General features: G+C 36.2%; 1 protein-coding gene across 3 annotated transcripts; it reads left to right on the top strand.

The window, feature by feature from the left end:
* Positions 1-2,194: 2,194 nt before the first annotated feature.
* On the top strand, positions 2,195-4,450 carry LOC116160060. 3 transcript variants are annotated; one of them, XM_031473192.1, is made up of 3 exons: positions 2,195-2,820; positions 3,698-4,009; positions 4,068-4,450. In XM_031473192.1, exons 1-3 carry the CDS (start codon positions 2,431-2,433, stop codon positions 4,083-4,085), a joined length of 720 nt encoding a protein of 239 aa, XP_031329052.1. In that variant the 5' UTR covers positions 2,195-2,430; the 3' UTR covers positions 4,086-4,450. The 3 variants fall into 3 exon arrangements, with proteins under 3 accessions (XP_031329052.1, XP_031329051.1, XP_031329050.1); XM_031473191.1 differs by having other exon boundaries at positions 3,698-4,306; positions 4,365-4,441; XM_031473190.1 differs by having other exon boundaries at positions 3,698-4,450.
* The last annotated feature ends 5,509 nt before the right edge of the window (positions 4,451-9,959 follow it).

Genomic DNA, 9,959 nt, shown 5'->3' with positions numbered 1-9,959 from the left:
AATACCACACCTTGATCAATCTTTTGGAAACAGAAGATTGTTCCAGCAGATTCCAGATGTATTTTCGGATGATAAAACTGATTTCGGATACGTTCATAGATTGTTAGAACCACGAATAGTGAAAATGCATACTAATTTTCGAAAACCTATAAGTTCTAAAGAGCGTCTAACAGTGTGTTTACGGTAAGTGTCATTTTTCTATTTACTTGCAAGTAAATCGCTATGTTATGCTCTATATTTATTATGAACTTAAATGCCATACAAACCGATAAACATAACAGTTTTAAATTAGAAGTTATTCAAGAGGTAGGAAAAAGTACAAGACGTAGGTAATTATAATGAAGTAAAATTTGGATTTGACGGAGAACATGATAAATATTGTTCCTGAGGGTAGGAAATTGGGTATATGGTACTGTGCTTGTCGATAGGATGTGTCCGTAGTTCGAAGACGATAATGGCGTCGTTCTGTCAAGGGAAGGCGCCGAGCATGACGTGGCACTAGAGCCAGACGAAAATTCCCCTGGGTTTTGGATTCTGTTTTGGGTAACACTATGTATTTCTCGTATCTCTGCTTCAGATACTAATTTGCAAAGGTTCATCCGTATTGTAGTTTGTGCCAGTGGATTTAACTTTTTTACAGTTTTTGCCATGCTGAGGTAAAACAAGTCTACACTTCATCCATATCTCCAGTTTTTGTAGATCTTTCTTCACGTTTTTGTTTCCGACGCTCAGCATTCATCTTCATTATACGTACCATCTCATGGACAGGAGATGAATCTACGTTTTTTCTACATGACATTCCAGGCATGGTTCCAAAAAACTCATTTCTTGCTCGTATTTTCCCTTAGATATTTTGGTAGCTCCTCGACCACTTTCCCCAATTGCATTGGGGCCCTTGATGGGAAACACATAAACGTTGTCCCATCAACGGAGGTTCGTTATTTTATAATTACAAAAGCAGCCATTCGATTGTATTGCTAGCACTTGTGGACGCCAACTATAAATTGATATGTATTGAAATTGGATCATATTAGACCGGGAGGCAGCGTACATAGTAATAATGTGAATAAGTGACTTCTTTGGGTGATCAACGAAATTACTAAACTATAAGGACCACGGAAAAGATTTGTACCAAGAAATCGCATTTTTTCGATAGTTTTCAAATATGCTATGGCAGACGATTTCAAGTGTAGCGTTGGTGACGACAGGGAGATAAGCGCGCGAGAGCAAAAAGGACAGAGATAGCGATAGGATACTGACTACTGAGATCCTTCAAACCATTTGATTCTAAACTTCTCATTCACATAATTCCACTCACTTCAATCAGACGGATTGTAGAAGGTTAGACATTTTTCAGTGGCATTCACCAACATTGCGATGAATTAAACCATGAGGACCATACACAAGTCATATAGTGCGTTTTCCACCCTTTTTAACGAGTCTAAAAACAAGGAGATTGGTTGAGAACTTACCGAGATTATATTAAATTTATTATAATAAATAGGAAATAATCGTAGTCCGTCTGGGATATAATAATTGAGGAGCTTGCTGCAAAACCGGCTATATCCAAATTTAGAAAAAAAAATTGTTTCTTCTATTTTAAACTTTATATTGCAGACTATCGATTGGTGCAGTTATTTCGAAGCAAAAGCGGTTATTTCATCAGTATATTGCCGTTTAAAAACTAGCTTTTGAAGCAAACTCGGCCAAATCCAATCCGCTGTTTTGCATCAAACTCGGTTATATCCAAAAATGGGTGGGACTCGGGAGTGGGATTGGAACACGTGGTCGTTTTTCACGAAATGAATCACTATGTGCGTTTAATTCGTTTTTAGCCGCCGACAGATGCTGTGGAAGAGGAGAAAATTTTACGGAAAAACCCAGTTGTAACTTCCAAAGAAAAATACGACAAATATGTTGTTAAACCATTGGAACATAACGATAGGAAACTTTATGATATAGGTAAAGGCTCTAGAAGAACATTATAAAAAGGTCAAGGGTATCGCAAAGACGAAAAGAATCAAAATTAAGAAAAATTACACTGAAACCAAAAAGAACATAACAATTAGGACTCATAACTACTATAAAATATGGAAGCAAGTCAGACTTTAATGAAAAAACGAAACACACAGGGGCTACTGGCCTGTCGAGTTTAAAAACCAGAAAAGAAAAGGAAAAGCCTCATGCATCTTAAGCCTGCTACACACATGCAAGCAAGTCGTACAACTTGGCTTGAACAGACCAAATCGTACAACTTGCAAGTGTGTGTGTAGAGCAAGTCGGAGCTTGAGTTGGGCTAGAAGTTGGGCATGCGTGAAATCGGACAAAACCGATTGCGTACAGTTAAATCGTACTGCAAGTCGAGACGTGTGTATGCGAACACGGCAGAATCGGCGAACTTGAGTAAAACAGAGCGTTCACTGCAACAACATGGCCGATCTAAGAAGTCTATCCCGAGATTTCCTAACGGAATTTATCGAGATGTACCGGGAAAACCCGTGCCTGTGGCAAATAAAAAGTAAGGACTACAGTAATAAACAGAAGAAGAATGCTGCGTATGCAAAATTAGTAAAAAAACTTGAAGAAGTGGAAAAAAATGCAACCAAAGAAAGCGCCGTGAAGAAAATTAATTCGTTGAGGACGTGTTTTCGGAAGGAGTATCGCAAGGTTTTGGCATCTGAGAGATCTGGGGTCGGCACAGATGAATTATATATACCAACTTTGTGGTATTATGAATTACTTACGTTTTTGTTGGAACAGGAAGAACCTAAACCTTCAAGAAGTACAATTTCTGATGATGAGGGTGATGATGTGCAGGAGGTAAGTAAATAAACATTTATATTATTTCGAAATCTGTTTTATTCGCGTTGTACTATCATACGGTCTTGCCATTCTACAGCACCAACACCATTGAAATACTGTAAATACTGCTGTCTCGTTTGTTTTGCATTTGCGGAAATATTGGTTGGTGTTCTTTGTAATTCATCGAAAACCCCATGAGATGCCAATCCCGGTGTAACGGTCGCATTGCCAATGTCTTCTTGGTCGGTACTTTCTGGTGGAATATAATGATTTGAACTCTTGATGCATAAAAAATTGTGGAGAATGCAACAGCACAAAGTAACAATCTCTGTTGTTTCTAATTTTAAGTTAATGTCAGTATGGAAAATTCTAAACCGGGCTACCAATATTCCGAAAACGTTTTCTATAATTCTTCTGGCCCTACTTAACCTGTAGTTAAAAATTCTACGCTCGTAATTCAACTGTTTTTGACTGAAAGGATTTAGCATATCCGGGCGAAGAGTAAACGCTTCATCAGCAACAAACACGTACGGCAAAGCACCGTTACCAACTTTCGGAATTTTTAATTTATTTGCCACAAGTAGTTCATAAAATGTAGTGTTTCGTATCACTCCACCATCCGAAACTCTTCCATTAGTGCCGATGTCACACATAATGAACTCATAGTTGGCGTTGCTAATTGCCATCAGTACAATACTGTTCCGTTTCTTATAATTAAAATAGTAGGAGCCACTTCCTTTTGGTGCAACGATATGGATATGTTTCCCATCTACTGCGCCGATGCAAGTGGGAAACTGCCATTCGGAATTAAATTCTTTTGCTATTTTTTTCCAATCGTTTTCTGTCTTAGGTAGCTGAAATTAAGTAAAAAATTAATGAATGTATACTTTTTAAGGAACAAAACACACAATCACTTGGTCCGGAAGCGGAAACGCAACAGTCGAATGAAGAGACAAATGAAACGCAACGTTCCGATTATGAAAGTGACCCACTATCCCCTACTGTGGATAGATCAAGAACTCCATCATCTACGACAGTAGTGGCTCACCGTTCTAGATCAGGATCTAGGGCACCATCTTCTAATGGAGGAAAAAGAATGAAGAAGGCAGACGCCGTGCTGGATATTGTAGCTCAAAAGTTGCAAGCACCAAATCCAATTAGGGAATTTGATAACTTTGCACACCATGTTGCTGAGCAACTCAGGGAGGTGCCGAAACAACAAGCAATTTATCTTACAAAAATTATTAACGATGGTATCTTTGAAGCCCAGTGTGGAACCCTAACGCGAAACTCTCGCATTGTGTCTCAACCTGCTGAGTTACCTGCACCTGAAGGGTATTATGTTGCTCCTTTAGCCCCAGCCCAAAATACGCACCATACACAAAATAGAGTTAGTCAAGCGAGCATATATCCGGATCACTGCCAACACCAGGCGCCAATCTCGGAGGCACTGGCAAACTATTTTAGCAATGTCGCACCATAACAATGTGTGTTTGATTCCTATGTAATAATTATAAAATATTTCTTACGTGGTTTCTTACCTTCATGTATTTATCTTTTAGAACGGTTATTATTGCTTTGCATGTTTCGGGGATTATCTGCGACAATGCTTGGGGTGATATAATTACGGAAAACTTCAAGTCTTCGAAAGTTCGAGCTGTTGCTAGAAATCGCAGCGTTGCAGTTAATCTTTCGTGAGGAGTAATTGCAGCTCTCATTACAGTGTCTTTCTTTCTAATTAATGGAGCAACACTACACAGTAATTCCTCATAAGTACCGGTATCCATTCTAAGGTAGTTTAACCAATCGCGAGGTTCTAGTCTCAATTCATCTAATAAGTTGGTATGAGAATATTTGCCTCTTTTTGTTAACCAATGCTTAGTCCAGCGTGAGCGTTTTTTTGATTTTGATTTCACGTACAGTGCAACTGCTGTGGCAATAAGTATATCATCCGAAGCCATTGTTCAAACTAACTAGATAGACACCTACCTACTAAAGTTGTTCCATAAGTCGCGAATTAAGTCTGTGCGCGTGGAAGCTCAAAACCACAACCGACTTTTCAGTCAACTTAGCTTGACAAGCCAAATTGTACGACTTGCTTGCATGTGTGTAGCAGGCTTTATGAGCGAACAATTTGGACCAGAGTGGACTTCAGTCAGCGCCGGATTAAGCTAAAATGCGCCCAGGGGCATTTTCATAGACGCGCCCCACACGCACACCCATTCCCAACTCACCTAACCACGCATAGTACCTTTACAAAAAAATTAATACAGCGAAAATATTTAAATTTATATTTCTTTGCACGTTTATTGTGATAGGGGAGTAATAAACAAGTTATCAATTACACAATCACAAGATCGTAAATTTTTATTGAAAACATCACAAATCAGCCAAAATCATACATTAAACTACTTTTCTCTTTTTGTTTGACAAAAATCTTTCTATTATCACATCAGTATCTAAACTAGTCATTATTTCACTTTCTATAGATAGTGAGGTTTAAGAGAACTTAAGCTTGATAATGACCTTCGGGTCGAAACTATAGTCGCTGTCACCTAATGCCTTTATTTTAATACCTGAAATAATTAAAAGAAGTATGGGGAAGGTTTAGTGTCTTTATCAATCCACTTAGTCAATATCACCCCGTTTTGAGTCGTTATAAGATGGATAGCTACCAACCATTTTAAGCGTCGGGTTTGGTTGGGAGGGGGGAATACAGTTGGAAAATTGGTAATTTTGATTAGTTGTTCTTAAATATTTATCAAACTATGTGGTTTAGTGCGAAAAGTACCGTATACAAAAATAGTCTACAGTAAATTGCGAACAAAAATGGCCTCGTATACAGTGTGTCCCAGATCGCGTGAGATTGCATGGGTAACTTTGTTATTATTAAAGATAGAGAATTGGTTAAATGGGCAATGTTTTGCAGTTTTGGATGCTTATTTAAAATTTCCTTATGGAAATTCAAAATGTCGCATAGGTTCGACGTAAATTCAAAAAAACTAAAATTGGTCATTTCCTTGAATGTCTTATATCATCGAAAGTATAAGAGATATAAAAAAAAGTTTTATATAAAAGTGACTGTCTTTGATACGCTTAATTTAGAATTGATGTCAAAAAAAATTCAAGATGGCCACTTTTGAGGAACATTTACCAACTTCCTAAAGTTAAATGGGCGCCATATTGGATTTTTAGATTACTTGATAGATTTTTTAATTCTCTTTTCAACGAGCCATCATAACATAAGATTGAAAATAAGATACCAGTTATATCAACGGTTTTTATATTTTAATCAAGTAGGCTGTGATGAATTAAAAAAAACAAAACAAAATCTATTCGAACCAACAAAACAATGAAAATAATTACATGATGTTTAAAAAATCAGGGGCGCACTCATGAGAGGGGGGTTTGGGCATTACAACTCCCTCCAAAATTTTATATAAGTAGGCCTAGAAAAATTTTGATTTTTATAACATCACTTATTGACCATCTTACTATCCATACTTACATATCTACAAATGGTGGTATAACCACAAACTATCCCCTCGAAAAAATGTCATGCCATTATCCAGTTAAACACATTTCAAGACACTTTGCTTTATTTATACACAATGTATTACCATTGATGCATTGTCTCAGGTCACATTTTGTAGGTCAGTAGGTGGTTTATCCGCAAGAATATCGAAACTAACAGTTTTACCAGTCCGAGTATATGGACAGATGAATCTTATTTTTCTAACTGCGGAGTGTTCAAATCGACATAATGAACACTATACTGGTCACAGGAAAACCTACATGTAGTTTCACGTCGAAATCAAGTAATATTTTTTTAATTAATGTATTTTGTGGCATAATGGGAAGTCATGTAATTGGACCGGTAATCTTCGTTGGATCTTTAACTGCTCACCATGATTACAAATTCTCCAATAAACTTCCGTAAAGGATTTTTCTCGACAACGTATGTTTCTTAGAAAGGGTTGGTTTATGTTATGCTATACCTACCAACAAGCTGGTTGCTCAGGTCACAATAGACGAATTATATTATGTACAGTAGGTACATTAAATTATAAGAGTAAGTACATAATTAAACAATAAAAGTAAAGTGGAAGTAGCTACCACTACAAACTGTCTTGAAGTGTGTTTCACTAATAATGGCCAGTATTTTAAACATCTGGTGTAATTATTTTCATTGTTTTGTTGCCTCGAATAGATTTTGTTTTGTTTTTTTTATTCGTCACAGACTACTTGATTAAAATACAAAAACCGTTAATATAACTGGTATCTTATTTTCAATCTTATGTTAGCTGGTTGAAAAGAGAATTAAAAAATCTATCAAGTAATCTAAAAATCCAATATGGCGCCCATTTAACTTTAGGAAGTTGGTAAATGTTCCTCAAAAGTGGCCATCTTAAATTTTTTTTTGACATCAATTCTAAATTAAGCGTATCAAAGACAGTCACTTTTATATAAAACTTTTTTTTATATCTCTTATACTTTCGATGATATAAGACATTCAAGGAAATGACCTATGCGACATTTTGAATTTCCATAAGGAAATTTTAAATAAGCATCCAAAACTGCAAACATTGCCCATTTAACCAATTCTCTATCTTTAATAATAACAAAGTTACCCATGTAATCCCACGCGATCTGGGACACACTGTATAATCTCGCTAAATTGAACCGTTCCAGAGTTACGGAGGGTGCAAAAGTAGACATTTTTCGTATATTTTCGATTTTCTGGAACCTTCTTGCACCCCAAATGTAAGTAATATGCCTATTATTAATATTACCAGCATATCAACCGAAGAAATTATGTCTTCTATGTCTAAATTGAAATCTAAAATGACTACAGGTCCCGATCAAATCCCCAGTTGCCTTGTCAAGGAATTTGCAGATGCCTTCATATATCCGTTACTCATACTATTTAACCTTTCTCTTAAAACTTCGACGTTCCCTAACTGTTGGAAGGAAGCTCGCATCTGCCCGGTGTTTAAAAATGATGACCCAACTATAATATGCAATTACAGACCAATTAGTATACTTTCTAACTTTGCCAAAATACTAGAAAAGATATTATATTCGCGAATCTATCCCCAAATTCGAAATTATATCTCTCCAGATCAGCATGGCTTTATGGAAAATCGTTCAACTATCTCAAATCTGTCTTGCTTTACACAGTTTGCTTCGGAAGTATTGGATAATCAGGGTCAAGTGGATGTAATATATACCTACTGACTTCTCCAAAGCATTTGACAAAGTAGAGCAGCACAACTTGGTGCTGAGCAAATTGGACAAAATTGGTTTCTCTACTTCGCTTCTCCGACTGTTCGAATCATACCTTAGTGGTAGACTACAACGTGTGCAATACAAAAATTACATATCTGACTCTGCTGTGGTTACGTCAGGAGTTCCGCAAGGATCTAACCTCGGTCCCCTACTGTTCTTAATCTTCATAAATGATTTGCCTTCTCTACTTTCCTGTAACCCCTTATTATTCGCTGACGATTTAAAGATTTTTACATCCATTTATAGTAATGATGATTGCGTTTACCTCCAAACACAAATAAATAAACTTGGTGAATGGTGTTCAAAAAACAACCTTCACTTAAACATGTCTAAATGCAAAGTAGTTTCGTTTTCAAGAAAATCTCAACCTCTTTTACATCCTTATCAATTTAATGATATTCAGTTTAAACGGTGTACATCGGTCACGGATTTGGGTATTAGATTTGATCTTAAACTTTCCTTTTCGGAACATATATCGGTGACTATTGCTTCTGCTTTAAAAATGCTTGGCTTTATTATCAGAAATTGTCGTGATTTTTCCAATATTTTTGCTATCAAATCTCTATATGCTGCTTATGTGCGATCCAAACTGGAGTATGGTTCTCTTATTTGGTATCCTTACTATGACTGCCATAAAACAACCCTGGAAGCAGTGCAGCGTAAGTTTCTGAAGTTTTTATCGTTTAAATTGGACAGAGTTTATCCCGCAATTGGTACTGATCATCAACTACTGTTATCTCGATTTCAGGTACATTCCTTAGAAGTTCGCAGAACTCTGTCAAGCCTTAACTTTCTCTTCAATTTGTTACACAATAACCTAGATTGTCCATCTCTTCTTTCCCTCATTCGGTTCCATGTGCCACGTTCTTCGGCTCGTAATGTATATACTTTCAATTGTGCTAAGGCCAATACAAACTTACTTTGTAAATCACCAATATTTGTTATGGTAAGCAACTTTAACAAAATTGCTAATATGTGTGACATTAATACTTACTCAGTATCTGATCTTAAAAGATTGATGGAATATTTTTAATCTTGTTTATGTTTAATACCATTTAATTTGGTTTTTATTAGGTTAGCGGTTAAGATATTAGTATATTTAGTTATTGTGCTTTCAATAGCTCTCAATTCCCAAGCGTTTACCCAAATTCTCCCAGTGAGTTAGCAACTTTATTATTTTTCGTCTATCTACATTTTCCATTGTCTTTCCGAAGACACCATTGTTCATTAGCTTGAAAAAAATCTTTTTCAAACTTACTATGAGAGTTGTTGCGCATTTTTGTATTTAAATCAATGTACCCTCTTAACCAAGGACTTTGATGAAACTTTAATACACGATGGATTTGTTTTAATACTAAGCCGTGATCTAAAGCTTGCTTTAAATTTCTATAGTGGATAACAATTTCTTTTATCAAGATTGGGGATTAATTTTTTTTTGTTTAGAATTTGGAGGTACAATGTTCTCTGAGCAGAATGGAAGATCATTGTGTGAGGAATGCAAAGACTGAAGGTCTACTTCTAATACATAGCCCAAATCATCCTCATCTCCAACATCAAACAAGTTAAAATTTTGAATTTCTGTTTCACTTAACCATGTAAACCCAGAATGTGGTAAATATTCCCGCATTGCTGATCCATAAAGATTTGTAACATCTAAATACTGAATAAAACTTTTTAGCTGTTCGGGATCGTAATCCATAAGATGTTCATTATTGGCTACACTTTTTCTTGTAATACAGGTGCTCACTCCACCTCGGATACCTTTTTTGAAGAAATGGTACATATCCATATCTGTGAGTAACTCTAATCGCACTTTGGAATATTTTAACATTGCATCCCAAGTTAATCCAGGAGCAGTAAAATAATGC

Source organism: Photinus pyralis, unplaced genomic scaffold (genome assembly GCF_008802855.1).
Source record: "Photinus pyralis isolate 1611_PpyrPB1 unplaced genomic scaffold, Ppyr1.3 Ppyr1.4_LG1, whole genome shotgun sequence".
Classification (NCBI taxonomy): domain Eukaryota; kingdom Metazoa; phylum Arthropoda; class Insecta; order Coleoptera; family Lampyridae; genus Photinus; species Photinus pyralis.
Note: the sequence above shows the minus strand (reverse complement) of the source record. Positions and strands in the feature narration are given on the sequence as shown.